Raw genomic sequence first — 15098 nt, forward strand, 5'->3', positions numbered from 1 at the left:
AAGAGCAATGAATTGTTAAGATGATATTTGATTAAAACCTAGTATTTTATTAATTATGTAAGTAAATCGACACGTTTTTGGAATATGTAGGTATGGAGACGAGGAAGCAAGAGAGAAATTGGATGCTTTAATTAATCAAGGGAGAATTCCAAGCATGGTGAAAGGTACTACATGGTGTAACAGATGGAATAATAACTTAGAAAATTCTAGTGTAAAGTCAAAGGAACTTAGCAAAAAAAAAAAAAAAGGCTGTTGACTGGAAAAACGTGTTCATTGATTGATGCCTTAAATGGAAGGAAAAGTACAATACAAAAAAGAGATAATGTTGTAATTGATGAAATCATGTGCTACTTGGAATAAACATTGTTATAATTTTTTAATATGATTTGGATTTTTGGACTGTCCGTAAATTATATTTAATTAATTTTTCAATATGGGATAACTGAAAAATGGGGCAATGAAACAGCTTGGCAAGAAACAGCTAAAAAAGCTTGCAAAATGGAGGATGAATATAGGCAAAAAAATGCCTACAATGAATTAACTTTTCTGAGTTCTGAGTCAGTTTATTACATTGCAGCAAAATAGTACACATGATTAATTTGCTTAAAAAGTTTATTCGATTATTGTTGTATTAATTCATATTCTTTCTCTAGAATCTTGAATGCAATACAACAATGCAAGTGATTGGAATGCAAATGCAATCCTTTTCATGGATTGACAACACGGCAGTTTGCCCTGATTTCTCCTGCATTTCCAGTGAGAACTTCAATGGCTCCCATCTTCATCATTGATGTCGCAAAGGCAGGGAAAAATGAACGTTTTCTTCGTAACGTAGTCACCAACCCTCTCGAGTGCCCGTCTGTAAGAAGTGCAGCATCGGATTGGAAAAGCCCCTTGTTTTGCAGCAAGACGTCGTAGTAATGCGTGTCGAATTTCAGTGAACTTCCAGGATCCATTTCCACAGTGATTGTCTGACTTGCGGGGTTGGGACACTGCTTTCTCAGGAAGATGGCGTATGTTCGGTCCAAGCTAGGGTCAGCATCGCCTTTGCCGGTGAAGTTGTAAAGCCTCCTTGAGAAAGCTCCACAGTGAGAAACACCGATGGTATGTGCACCTGTTCAGGGAAATTCATAGATTTATTCGAATGTCACATGCATGCCACTAAGGCAAGCTTTTGTCAACATAGGAACATGCTTGTGCGTGTATAAATAGGCAAATCAGAAAGGAAACTTATACCTGAAAGAATTACGAGATCATTAACATCAAGACCTTTCTTGTTGAATGTTTGCAACAGGCTGCTGAAATTTGCAGAGGGTCCAGGGATGTTTCCATTGATCTCAGATGCAAGGGAAATTCTACCGTCTCTCCTTCCAAGAGGCACGTCCCAGAGGCGCCTCCCAAACTGTAATATAACAAAAGATTTGAAATGTTACTAATTATATATACTTGCTGCTGCATTGTATAGTTCACTTTAGAAATTGGGTGTTTACCGGGGCAGAAACTGCATCACGAGCTGCCAAGGCAAGAATGTCAGCACAGGAAACAACCTTTGGGCAAGCTTTTTCGAGTGCAGTCTTGATGTCGTCGATCACGTCGAAACCAGACAAAGATAGATTAGGAACTGCTTTCTTCTCAGACGGAAAACTGCTATTGACTGTGTCCAGCAGCACAGATGCATCACATCCCTAACATAACAAACATGTTCATCACCAAAAGAAGAAACAAAAATAGAGTCAGTACTTGGCTTGGCTTCCTAAGAAACCAAGAAAAGCACATTGTTTTGAAATAAATTTTTGTATTGGTTACCCTAACAAAGCAGTCATGGAACTGCATCCTGATAAGTTTAGCACCCAAAGCTGGATTAGTCCGGGCTCTTTCCCGGATGATGCCTCTAACAATCTTCTCAGCCCGTGGGCAAGTTCTCCTATAGTAGTTGTAACTCAGGTTACTAAACCCATGCGCACCACGTGCATTGCAAACCTCAACTATTCCAAACAAAGCAAGAGAAACAAAGAGAACGAAAATGCTATATCCAGCCTTCATTTTCACCGGATTTTAGAATCAAAATTGAAGAAGAAAAGATCAAAACACAATCGAGCTGAGTGCTTAACAACTCGAGATAGTTTCCTTTATATAGACAAGGAAATGGATGTGCTAGGACGATAGTATAACAATATTAAAATCAACCTCAACCTTAGATTGAGGGTTTTGTCAATGACCCCCCCACTTTTTTTTTTTTATTCCTCCAAAGCCAATCTAACTATATATCTTGAAACTCTCCATTATTCAAACTGAACCTTCCCAATTAAACAAACCAGATGAGACTGGATCAGGCCGTGGCCACCTCCAGTTTTAAGAACTAATTCATTCATTTGACCTTATTTTTTTAATCAATAATTTATCAACATTTTAGGGTGACAACCCAATTGAGGAATCCGAGCTCCAATTATTTGCACTTATATGTAATAAAGAATGAACACAAACTTTCTCTTTGCTTTTGTGAAATTGATAAATACCCGAATCTCACATTTTAAAAAAATCAATAATTTCTCTTCTCAAAATTTAGATAAAATTAAATATTTCGTAGAATTGACGAAAAATATTTTGTCGAAAATACTTATAAGTTACAAACTTATAATGAACAACAACAATTTATCAATTTACGGTAAAAATAAAACTGGGTTTTTCACAGAGATTTTAGAAGCAATTAATTGATTCTTTGAAAATAACCATAAATCCGTTTCCAGACCAAGAAAGGAAAAATTTATCTGAAATTAATGTTCCCTAAAACATGGATGATATCACGGTGAACCGTTTACACAAATATTATATACACATAAACACAACTGTGACGAGGGTGGCAGTGCGCGGCACCTTGATTCCCGGCGGTCATTTGCTCAAATCCTTGGTTTCTTCCTTCGAATTTAGGGTAAATTTGCTCAGAGTCATGTCATGCAATTGCAGTGCAAGTTGCAAGCTCTGCTCCTCTCTCTACTTAATACTTCTTCTTGGTTTGTACTTGGACGAAGTCTCATGATCTTATCACTTTGTTTCACACCTCCAAGAGACAAAATTTCCTTGTTTAAAATTTCAATGACATTCCGGAATCCAATGGGCTATAGAGACGAAGTGGACAGGCTGTAATTACCCAGGGATTAGTGCTGTGGTCTTTATACTGATTGATTAAATTATTTACACTAGCAATGACATGTGCCTTGTTTCATTAAAGAAAGACAGGGTGGAGAGAGTCAGAGAGAGTTGCCCTTGGGACTCGATGCAAAATTTTGGTTATAACATTATCAATATATATTTTTCGTATTTGGACTCGCGTACGGTGTTTAGCTTATTTTAAATACGCTTTTAATAAAGGATTAGATTTAATTTTTCTTTTTGGAAACTATAATAAAGGGTTAGACATTTAGCATTCAGTCTCTTGATCTTCTTTTAGATTTCTCGAATGGAAGTCTAACCCAATAAGTCTCCACTAACTTGTTTAAGCTTTAGTACGAATATTCTCTACACAATTAGAATTTCGTTTTGTGCCTGTCACGATGTAGATATTCCAACTCCCAATATTCGTCAAATCCTGAAAATGCCATTTATGTATTCTCATTTCTTGGTCAGTCTATTTTGAACTGAGATTTATTACATGCATTTATATATACTATATTCTGTGTACTATAAGGGGAAGGATGCAGGCCCCTCTAAATTTAGAAACATTCACCAATATCAAACTCATAAAGCAATATTCCTTGATTTTGACATTTCTCCTTGCACTTCAGGCTGGCCTTAATCAACACCAGCCCTTAAAATCATCAATTAAGTGATACTTATGGAATCATTTCTTCGGATGCACAGAATCATATTTTTATTTCAAAATTATCTTTTTATTGGTGATTTACGATCAATTAACGGTTAGAAATTAATTTTGATTGTGATTTTATCTTGTAATTATGTTATCAAATCATGTCATATGTCATGTAAATAAAAAATATAAATTGATATTGAATTTGCGAACGATTAATTTTTTATTAAGATTTAATTTTAAGTAAAAATTTAGAAGTTTGTTTGAATGTAATAATAATAAAGGATTTAATTAAATAAACGAGTATAATACAAAAACTTATTTTAAAGTTTAAGCCTTTTTCCGAATCTCTCGATTCATTATCTCCTGGAGGCATGATGCATGACACTCATTTTTTTTTTCATCAATGATTGTGCAAAACGAGCTAAGAAAACATGAGGGTTCTCTGAAATTCTTCCAAATGTTGCTGAAATTTGGATTTAGTTCCCAGGGTGCATCCCCACTTTTGTAAGTAGTTGGATGATTAATATGTTAAATATGTATTTCATCGTTAAGATCGAATCTGATTACATGTATCTAATCCTAGAATATAATACCCGACATAATCATCGAGAGAGATGTCTTATTTGTCCTCACCACCACAGCCATGGCTTTTACCATGGATGCAAAGCTGTCCAAGGGCTTTTTCGGGTAATCTCTGACCTGCCATCTCGACTTGAGTAAGGTATACGTAACTTCATTTGTAAATTAACCACCAAAGGAAACAGCATTTCGCGCGGCCAAGGCGATGACATCGGAGCAGCGGACAGTTTCAGGTCATTCATGGTCTTCTTCTAGTTTTTTTAACTTGTAATTGTATCATGAATGACATCATTTTCAGATGCGTTGCCACCAGCTGAATCCAACAGAAAATGAAGCATCTCACTCCTGCAGCACATGGAATAACAACTGCTGCTTACTCTAATTAATCATGTAATTCAAGCAAGAAACAAGAAAAGTGCAAGGTGATGATCACCCGAGCAATAATGAAACCCAGAGGTATGTCGGGTTAGAATGTAAGAAACTTGTCATTGCAAAATGCAGCGTTTAACTTAACAAGATAGGCATATGGTAATGGAGGCTTAGACGCTTAATTAGCTATCAAGCTATAGGGTTAGCCGCAAACCTTGCTCCAGCTCCCATGGAAACAAGGGAAAGAAAGCTTGGTAAACTTATAATTAATGAGTTGTTTTTTTCTAAAGAGGTTATTATTATATTTGTTAGACAACTTCTCTAGTTGATTCAATAATATTGGAAGACTTTTTAAGTCAAATATATATAAAAAAGTTGAATCGAGCCAATCATTGAAATATGTTTATTTCCATGGAACATGAAACCCAAACAAATTGTAACTAGTTATTAAACAAGACTTTGATAGCTACTTCAAAGGGAAAAACATTGAAATTATTTTCACATGATTTGAAACAAAGGAACAACTTTTCCTTTTGAAAATACTTGAACTTGAAGAACCCCAGACTTCAAAAGCACGACAGCTTGCCATCATCAGGAATTGATCACAGTACACTTTTTTCTGATCTCTCCTGCACTTCCTGTAAGCACTTCAATTGTCCCCATCCTTACCATTGATTGTCTAAATTCAGTGAAGAATGTTTTCGAATTAAGCATCTCATCAACAATATTGCTAGAGCCCTGGTCTGTTAATAGGGCGGCGTCAGATTGGAAGAGACCTTCGTTTTGCTTCAAGATTGTGAAGTAATTGTTGTCAAAAGATAGGGAGCTTCCAGGGTCCATTTCCACTATAGTTGTGTTGTCTGAGAGGCTTTGGCATTTTGTTTTCAAGAAATCAGCATAAGTTGAGTTTAGAGATGGATCTGCATCACCTTTTCCTGTGAAATTGTATAGCCTGTTGCTGAAGAAATTGCAATGTCCTACTCCAATAGTGTGTCCACCTGACCAAGTTTTCCTTCCAGGTTAGACCAGTTCTATCTATTTTATTAGGGATTAGTTTCTTTTCTTTTTTTTCCTTTTTGTGGCACGTCAAAACATTTTGATGGGCTTGGTGTTAAAATAGAATTTTGTTAAGCTCTTTGACATTAACTTATATTTCTGAAATTCTGTGATTGGTGCAGGTAAAAGAGAGTTGTTTAATTAAAGCTAACTTTCTCTGAAGTCTTTAGTTGGAATTTCAGGCTGCGGCCAAGCAAAGTAGCTGCAGCAGACACTTGCATGGGAGCAAGCCCTGTTGCTTTTGTGTTTCTAGTTTCTCAAAATTATATAGACTTTACCTGACAAAACAACAAGATCCTGAACTGTAAGGCCTTTGTTGGCAAAAGATTGTTTCAGGGTGGCGAAGTTGAAGAAAGGTGAAGGAATGTTGGCAAGAGCCTCGGAAGCTCTGGAAATGGTTCCATCTCTTCTCCCTGTTGGCACTTCCCACAATGGCTTTCCAAACTGAAAATTACATATTCAGTTGGTCATCATATTAGTACTGTTAACTGCTTAAGTAATGAATACTGAAACTTACCTGGAAGGAAACCGAGTCTCTAGCTACTAAAGCTAAGATATCCGCACAAGAGACTACTCCAGGACATGTCTCCTCTAGCTTGCTCTTGATCTCATCAATAACATCAAATCCTGCCAAGGATTGGTTTGGAATTGCCTCCTTTTCCGCTGAGTTATTTGCTGTAGAATCCAACAGCACTGAGCCATCGCAACCCTAAGAAACAAGCCAAAATCACTGTCTCAAACTAGAACTATATTACTAATTTGGAAGCACAGATTGATGAATGCTGGAAAATAATGGGAATCTTCTCGCATGCAAAATACTGAAAATATCAGTAGCATACACATCAAATTTGAAGGTTTTTAACATTGATCTTACAAATGTTTTAAGTTTCAGTGATACACCAAGAATTAATGTTAAAGAACATGGTAATACGGAGCAGATACTACATGAGATATGAGTGTTAGTGTAGTTACCCTGACAAAGCAATCATGAAAATGCATTCTTAGAAATTTTGCAGGCAAAGTAAAATTGCTAGCAACATATTTCCAAGTGATGCTTTGAACAATATGCTCAGCAAGGGGGCAACTCGTCTCATAAAAGCTATTGCACAACGCCCCTCCTTGGCATAGTACTCCCACAAATCCACTCAATCCTATCAGAGAAATCAACGAGAAAACCAAACTATTCTTCATCTCTCTCTCTCTCTCTCTCTCTCTTTGATCTCTTTCTGAGCTTCTGTCTCTTTAAATTTTGCTGCATTTTTGAGCTAAGACATTGCATCCTTATATACAAAGTTGATGACCTTCTCCTCACTGCGAGCAGTTAATCACCCCGCTTTAAAAATGGATAAAAAGCCTCAATTTTAATGTCTAGGGTCAAAAGTTTCAGAATATTTGACTTTTATTCACTGTATTAGTTGAGATGTGGCTGCACCATAACGGATTAAACCCATAAATTAACAATTTGAACTCAAGTAGTACTTACAAATGCAGGTATTAGGTATTGGCGTTAAGCCATTAAATTTTTTTATTTATTTATAAAAAAAAATATTACACGGTCATCCTGAAATGATTTCATAATATTGAAAGATTCAAAGATTTATTTATTATAAAATTAGTTCTTCATCATTAAAAATAAACTTCGAAAAAAAATAAATTAAGCAAAAAAGAAAAAGAAATGGTAGTTGTTAACCAATTGAACCAATCCTTCCAACCAAAATGTGGAAATCTCATGTAGGACTATGGAGTATAGACTTGAAATAAAGAGTAAAAAAAAAAATAGAATAGGTAAAAGCAATTTATATATATGTTTGACAAAGAAGACTGAAAGATTAGTTGCATCCACCAAGCTTTTCTACACCATCATGAGTGACAAATGTTACTAATTCTATTACGAAATCCTAATCTTTTAATTTATCAAGCTGACCTCAATGAAAAGATAGTTCGAAATTAGGGTTAATATCGACTAATATTTTATTTTACCTTTTTTGTATTATTTTATTTATAGATTTTATACTTAAGACAAAGTCGTTTGTTTCATCATTTTAATTTTTTAAAATCATAATTGTTGGATATTAAATTAATGATAAGAAGTTAATGTTATAACGTTTAGTATATACGAGAAAGTATTTATTAAAATTTTTAAAAAATAACGTTGTAAGGTTTGATTTATAAATATTTTACTAAGAATATGATATTAATAAATTAATTAAATTTTAGAGAATTAAATTAATTAATTAGTTATTTATATGAATTAAAAAGTAAAAAAAAATCTGATGAATCTTTTATTGAACTTGAACATTTTATTAAGTTTGAATTTTTTTGAATATATGAATTTCAAATTTTTATCAATTGATAATTATTAAAGGAAAATATTTTTTTTTACTGTGCTTTACTTAATTTTTCTGGGTAAATTCATGTGAAAAGGATAAACATGAACACAAACATAAACTTTTGGTGTTATTGGCTGCAATATATCTAATTATAAATTTCAGTTTCTTTTAAAATAAAAGGGAGTTGTTTGCCGAATCTTACATATTATATTTCCTCATGAAAAAAATATAAAGTTATTATAGTAACTAATGACCATACACTTAACCGAGTCAATATCACTGCAATTTTTTAAATATTAAATCAAAAAATATATAGGAAGTCAAATTAGTAATAAAATTAGTCAATAATTAAGGCTCTCTTCTTTTAATTTTAAATTATTCTTGTTTGAAAATCCTCAAAAATATGTAATTAAATAATCAACGAGTTTGAATGAGTTCCAATAGGTCATAAATGGGTCGGGTTACAACTATTCGTTCATTACCCATTTAATTTGTATTTAAATAACGACCCATATCCCATTACCCATTTGCTCTGTTGATAAGATTAATTGACTTAATGGAAAATTAATTTTGAGATTGGGTTTGGCATTGCACCCTTTTGCTCCATTCAAAATGGTCCAATCTTCTTCCTTTTCTTTCCAATTTTTCTTAAATTTTCTTTCTATCCAACCTTTTCACCTCACATAATTAATATTAATAATAATTTACTTATAATTATTAATAAATTATTTTTGGGGCGTGATATCATGGTTGCTATATGATGAAACTGGGGGTTTATGATAGTTTGATCCCATAAGTAACCATTTGAATGCTATTGACCCATCTATTTACAATTCTCATTAGGCAAATATGATTTAATAGACAATTCTTAATAGGCAAAACATGATACATATAACCAACCCACTAATCTAAAGTTTAGACAAATATAATTTACAAAGTTGTTTTTGCACTCGAACATAAAATAATATTTACAAATATTTAACTCAATGATAATTGTATGCATTTTTTCGATTCTATAGGCAATCTGTTGGAAGCAATCTCTCTTTTCTTCAAGAAAGAAAAGTGCAGCAGATATATTCTTGTCTTATCAGTCTCAAAATAATTAAAAAGAAGAACACGAAGAAGAAGAAAAAAGAAGCAACATTCAAGGGTATCCAACTGCCATGCAAGTCTCCCAGAAGAGCCTGTCTTCCATACCATCCATTACCTCTCCGCACAAATTGATATCAAACCTCGGTTCCTCTTCTCCCTCCTCGGCTGATGCATATCCCAAGGCTTCATCTATAGACCACATCTCGCAACTGCTCCAACCATCCGCAGGCTCATCCCAATCACTGAAATCTTGGTCGCCATCAAGTTGAAGAACTTCATAACAATCGTCGAGTCTCTCACTTGTGTCACAGCTGCATGACTCTGCATCATCTTCATCAGCAGCTATGCCTACATCCATGTTGTGGCACTGCTGGATGATGGGTTCACAGTCCAGCTCAGAGTCCCCGCTGTCTTCGACAAGGAGGAAGCAAGTAACATCCACTATTCCGTTCTTGTTGTCCATGTATGCAAAGCTATAGTACATAGAGAAAAGTAAATAGAGTGGTCGTCACTGTTCTATTAAGACTTTAAAAAAAATTTCTCATTAGGTAAAGCTATGCTGTTTCTGTCTAGTGTTTATTCATATTTATATCGTTTCGGTGAATAAGTTATTGTCATTGATGAGCATTGACTACGCCCATACATTTCACCTTTCTTCTTAAAAGGTGTTAGGTTCTCGCTTGAAAATCCATTTTTATTGGTGGGTTTCATGTCATCCATCCATTGCTCTTTTCTCAAGTCATGGTCTATAGCTCCTTTTGACACGAAAGAGAGAGAGAGAGAGAGAGAAGAAAACCAGCCAGTCGATTTTTGAATTCTTGGTCCATGGAGGCTTGGAAAAGAGGTGGAAAAGAGAAAGAATTTGCTTATTCGTTGCACATCCATGACCCATCAGCACAGGCTTTTGTATTCTAGAATTTAATTCCAGGGACCATTTCAGATGGGACTAAACAGACCCTAATCAACTAAATAAAAAACCACTTGGAATATGTTGGACTGGTAAGTCATGAAATGCAATAATTAAAGCAAAGGATATTGGATGACTATGTCCATAAACAAAGATTATATCAGTAATCAGAATCACATTTATTGCGTGTCTATTCCAAACCCCGTGAATCAGAACAAAGGTAATTAATCTAGAAGTAGTACTGTTTCAACTTGTACCAGCAAGGAGCTTTGTGTGATGCTAGGATGACTCATTGTACCGCCTTAATTCCCCATCGCATCTCTCCTAATTTAGCGACCTGTTTAAGGCACTACGGTTACCAACCGTCCAAAGGACGGTAAAGTGTTCCACATTCCATGCAATAAGTTCTGGTTGAATATATAAACAGTGGTTTTACAGTGATATTTTAACTTCTCTCAAGCAACAGAGAGCTCGGGCCACTGACCACCATTGTCGAACACTCGTGGAATTGAATTTAGGCAATCATTTCTCGAAGACCCTTTGCGATTAGGAACTCCAAGTTGATACGCTTGCTCTTGCTGAGGGCAAAGTTGAGAATTCCATGGAACAGTACCCTTGACTTGTGTTCTTGTTATGTACTATAAAACGATTAAACTTTGTTTACTACTTCTTTGGTTGGACATATTAGCTGTTGGATTCTACCGACGCACGGCTTCAACATTTTTTTCGATGTGATGAGCACTAAAAGTCTTTTCATTGGAGGCAGCAGCACTCAGCTTAAGATCGGATGCTTCCCACTCTTTTCTTTTTCTTTCAAGACTATATTTTGGCGACATGTTGTCTGCATGTCTGAGGTCAAAATATTAGAAAAAAGAAAGGACTGAACGTTGAGCCTGTTTGGAACTGTGTCAATTTCAGAAACTATGTATGTTCAGATCATCACTCACTTTATTCAAAAAGATGAATTAGTAAACAGTACACACAAATGATGAAATTGGAAACGGGGTTGAAATATATATACCAATGGAACTCAAAGAATAGAGAGGTAAAAGTTCACTACTGTCAAGTGGTCTTGATTTATGAATATTAAGTCTAGGTATAGTTATTGGAGTTTGGGGAGGATGAGATTCATGATCAAAATCCTGTAATTTGGTTGCTTCTTGATTACAACACTCTCAATGAAACGAGTGCTTAAAAGGGTCGCTAAGCAACTTTGCTCCTTACAGCATTACTTGTTAAGCAGGAGGATTTTTCATGATCATATGCCCAACATATGTTATACTGACATCATCCCTTCCTGCCTTCTGTTTGTTCATTTATGAAAGGGCAAAAGAAACAGCAAAAAGGTGCTAGAAAGACTCTGGCTCTCTACCTGCATCTCCTCCTAATAAGAGTTAGCTGCGGCTGTTAGGCACTGATGTGCAACCAGCAACCACCAAATGATCCTCCCCATTTGACTCCTTCTAAAGTGTGATGCTATCCTTGATTGTTAATTCAACCTTCCTTGGCACTTTTTGAGAAATAATAGATGACAGATCAGGATGAACAAATGAAGCAAATTAGCAGTCATACCCACTTGAAGAACACTGATGTTAAAAAATAACAATATTCTGTTTACTCATTGAGAATCACATAACCTTCTAGGGACAAATCCAAAGTTTCTCTTAACATAATCATGTCAGAATCCACGGTCTATGAGTAGTGATAATAGCTAGCAAGATCCACATGCTAGAAGAAATCATCCATGTCAATGTTTGGGGATCATATAAACAAATATCAGAAGATCAAAACTAGTCTCTGATTCTCTGTTATGGAGTAGTTTTGCAACATCAGGTAATGATAGTTTTGCAACATCAGGTAATGATACTTGTACAGCCATGCAATGTATATAAGCAAAGTGCAAGAATGAATTTAGGATGACAATTGCTTAGATTCCTCTGGAAGAGTATAACTAATACTATAAGATAATATTTTGGGAATAGCCAATCAATTTGCCTACTTGGACATACAAACAATGAATACACAAATCCGCTAGAACTATCTCAAGGAAAACTGGTGACAACTCACTTGCTCAAATAAGATTGTCATATTCTTAACTACCAGAATGGTTTTATGTCCTTATTTGTATTGATGCTCTTCACTACAAACAAATCGTATAAGAAATTCCAGCTTGTTGATGAATTGTTTAATTCTTTTCCCTTTTTTGTTCCTATCAAGACTCTGTTACAAAAATGAATCACATATTCGAAAATTTTTGTAGTTAATCCTTTAGGCAAATGTCCTCAAAGCAGATTGTAATCAAATCAGCCATATTCCATTCATCTCTTACACATTATCAGTCTAAAACATTTGATTATATTAATGAATAAATAGATTTGTAAATTTAAAAAATCATAGCCAAATATAAGGCAAATGGCACACCAGTCAAGTTGCATGACTAAATTCATTCCAAAATTGGCCTATCAATAAGTAAAATTGATCTACAAAACAGGCATCAAAAGGGTTTCTACTCAACTTATTTCAGAACTGACATCAAAACTCAGATGAACACGTTCATTCTTGATGCCAGTAAGTGTATTGTGCTGTATAACCAGCTTTATGCTCAGAACATGAACAAATAAAACAGTAAGAAGAGCCCATTTCTAGAGGTAACCCTATTAGGAATTTTTCCTTTCTTGTGCATCATGATTTCTCCAAGGATTAAGAGCTTCCCTGATTGTTTGAGCCTCAGGGGAACTCTCCCAAGCGCGCTTCTCTGATTCCAGAACAGTCACCTTGTCATCTACAACATACAAAGCTAAAGGTTCAATCAAGACTTACAGACCAGAATGTGGCAAGATGAATTACCATATAGCATACCATTTAACAGCCAAACTCAGGCTATGATCTTTCACCAAAATAGTTAGGGACCTTATCAATCTTCTTTTACCTTAAACACTAAGGCGACTGAGATTTAGGGGTAACAAATAACAGTTCAAACCGAATCTCTTTCAACCAATTGTTAAGGTTCCACCACGACTAACTTTCACTGATGCTTGTTTTCACTAACTATACAGTGATAAGCTGATAGCAGTAAGATATTATTTTAAATTATTAGGACTATGAAATTGACCATACTCATAGCATTAATATAAGAAATTAGGACTTGGAAATAAGATTTTAGATCCACATTTCAGACCATCTTTGGTGTCCATTCATATGACTTATAGACTTCAAAATTAACCATTCTTACCATAACAAAATTTTGAAAATTTCAAAACAAAATCATCCTTGGGTTCAAAAGTTTGAATTGACAATCAAAATAACTTCAACATAAAGCCAGAACTTAACAACAATAATATGGAAATACTACTATCGCTTCAAACCCAAAATTAGGAATCATAAAGACATCAAACCACAACAACCAGAGCAGACGGAAAAACAATAACTACCCTTTTTTTTCCTTATGAAGAATGAACCATAACATGCTGAAATGGAATCAACTTAGATAGATGAAAGGGGAAAAAATTGGAGGGTTCTCACACAGAAGCCAGTCTTTATCATGAACATCTCCATGGAACCTCCAATTAGAGCTGAACCAACCGCAATCTTCAAATACCAATCAAGAAACTTTATTCTCATTCTTTCTATTTACTGCACAAAATAATAATAGCTCATTCAGAACTTCAATAAATATATATTTATATATATTGCCCCAGCTAAATTGTACTACAGAGATGTCAATTACAAAGACTAATATTTGATACTTTAACTAAAACTGCAAAACAGATATGAAGCAAAATTCTTATCGTTAGGAATTTGTTGTCTAGAAAAAGTGATTCCAACTTGACTCAAAAGAAAGAAAAAAAAAAACTTTCTTCTATTGTGATCCAAAATTTTCAGGGACGACAAGGGACCTTGAGCTGCTTGAGGAAGAGGGATGAAAGAGAAGTGTGCTCATAAACCAATTGAGACTGCGGTCCAGCCGGCTGACAGCACCGTCATCTCACTATCCGCCGCCACCACCGACGCTGCCGAGGGAATCCCAGTCGGCGATGCAAAATATTGTCGTCAACATTGAAGGCAGACATAAAGTTGACAGATATACGGGAAATGCCATTGTTCAGTAATAATCTTCTTCCCAGAAAATTTCATCTTTCTTCTAATTGTGAATTGTTATAGGAAAATAGACAGACAGACAACCAAATGCAGAAAGTTCACAACTTGGGACAAAATATGTACCCAAGCTTTGTTGTTTCCAAAACTGTTTGAAGAAAATATCTACGAAAATGACTACACCTTCTTAAATCACACCTCCAATAACCCAAATATCCAACAAAAGCATTTTAAAGAAGAAGTATTAAAAAAAAGCCCTAATTTCCTCAAGAAAAAGGGTCCTAATTCTCAGAAAAAGAAAAAAGGAATGCATGAGAGATGCATGAATAATTACCTGAGAAGAACAAGAAGCGGCGGATTCGGCCGTGAAATTTGACCGAAATGTGCAAGTGAGCGGCTAAGGTTCCACCAGCGGCGAGAGGAGGAAGAAGATGAGAAGGAGAAAATAGAAGAGAGTGTCAGGCAATGGCTAGGACAATTTGGTAAAAAAAAAATTATAACTTTCCCTTCCCAAAAGAGAGTTACTTTCCTTGCGTGACGGAAGGGAATGACATTTCCCAGCCTAATCACTTTACAGTGGGAATCCGCAACACCGGATACAGGAAAATAGAACGTGAAACGGCAACATCTTGGGTTTTATTATTATTATTATTTTTTTATAATTAAAAAAAAGTTTAAATTTTATTTTTTAAGTAGATAGATTATATATTAATTAATGAGTTAAAAGTTTAAATATTTATTATTATTTAATTTATACATCATTAAAAAATAAAATAATTTTATTTGATAGAAAAATAAAATCTATTCTTGTAAATTACGAGTATCTCTACACTTTTTAATTAATTAGGTACATATTTTCACT

General features: G+C 34.8%; 3 protein-coding genes across 4 annotated transcripts; all 3 read right to left on the minus strand.

Moving 5' to 3' along the window:
- On the minus strand, nt 708-7003 carry LOC18603412. Its single transcript, XM_018119136.1, has 8 exons — nt 6785-7003; nt 6330-6521; nt 6091-6256; nt 5357-5754; nt 1807-2055; nt 1491-1685; nt 1237-1402; nt 708-1114 (listed from the first exon to the last, which is right to left on the minus strand). The coding sequence occupies exons 1-8, from the start codon at nt 7001-7003 to the stop codon at nt 708-710; spliced, it is 1992 nt and encodes a 663-aa protein (XP_017974625.1).
- On the minus strand, nt 9035-9783 carry LOC18603413. The gene has a single exon (XM_018119287.1). It carries the CDS (start codon nt 9716-9718, stop codon nt 9287-9289), a length of 432 nt encoding a protein of 143 aa, XP_017974776.1. The 5' UTR covers nt 9719-9783; the 3' UTR covers nt 9035-9286.
- LOC18603414 lies at nt 12546-14818 on the minus strand. Of its 2 annotated transcripts, XM_018118748.1 has the most exons (4): nt 14571-14818; nt 14038-14151; nt 13666-13774; nt 12546-12923 (listed from the first exon to the last, which is right to left on the minus strand). In XM_018118748.1, exons 3-4 carry the CDS (start codon nt 13760-13762, stop codon nt 12799-12801), a joined length of 222 nt encoding a protein of 73 aa, XP_017974237.1. In that variant the 5' UTR covers nt 13763-13774; nt 14038-14151; nt 14571-14818; the 3' UTR covers nt 12546-12798. The 2 variants fall into 2 exon arrangements, with proteins under 2 accessions (XP_017974237.1, XP_007035438.1); XM_007035376.2 differs by lacking the exon at nt 14038-14151 and having other exon boundaries at nt 14571-14816.

Source organism: Theobroma cacao, chromosome 4 (assembly GCF_000208745.1).
Source record: "Theobroma cacao cultivar B97-61/B2 chromosome 4, Criollo_cocoa_genome_V2, whole genome shotgun sequence".
Taxonomy (NCBI): domain Eukaryota; kingdom Viridiplantae; phylum Streptophyta; class Magnoliopsida; order Malvales; family Malvaceae; genus Theobroma; species Theobroma cacao.

What these genes read in the sequence shown, in the direction of transcription:
- LOC18603412 (XM_018119136.1), bottom strand. Translation starts at nt 7,003, where the DNA reads ATGAAGAATAGTTTGGTTTTCTCGTTGATTTCTCTGATAGGATTGAGT. An exon ending in GAAAAAAGTGTACTGTGATC is followed by an intron (nt 2,056 to 5,356) that starts AATTCCTGATGA and finishes TTTTGATTCTAA; the next exon opens with AATCCGGTGAAAATGAAGGC. An exon ending in TGATCTCGTAATTCTTTCAG is followed by an intron (nt 1,115 to 1,236) that starts GTATAAGTTTCC and finishes TTCCCTGAACAG; the next exon opens with GTGCACATACCATCGGTGTT.
- LOC18603414 (XM_018118748.1), bottom strand. Translation starts at nt 13,762, where the DNA reads ATGAGAATAAAGTTTCTTGATTGGTATTTGAAGATTGCGGTTGGTTCA. An exon ending in CATGATAAAGACTGGCTTCT is followed by an intron (nt 12,924 to 13,665) that starts GTGTGAGAACCC and finishes TGTATGTTGTAG; the next exon opens with ATGACAAGGTGACTGTTCTG.
- LOC18603413 (XM_018119287.1), bottom strand. Translation starts at nt 9,718, where the DNA reads ATGTACTATAGCTTTGCATACATGGACAACAAGAACGGAATAGTGGAT.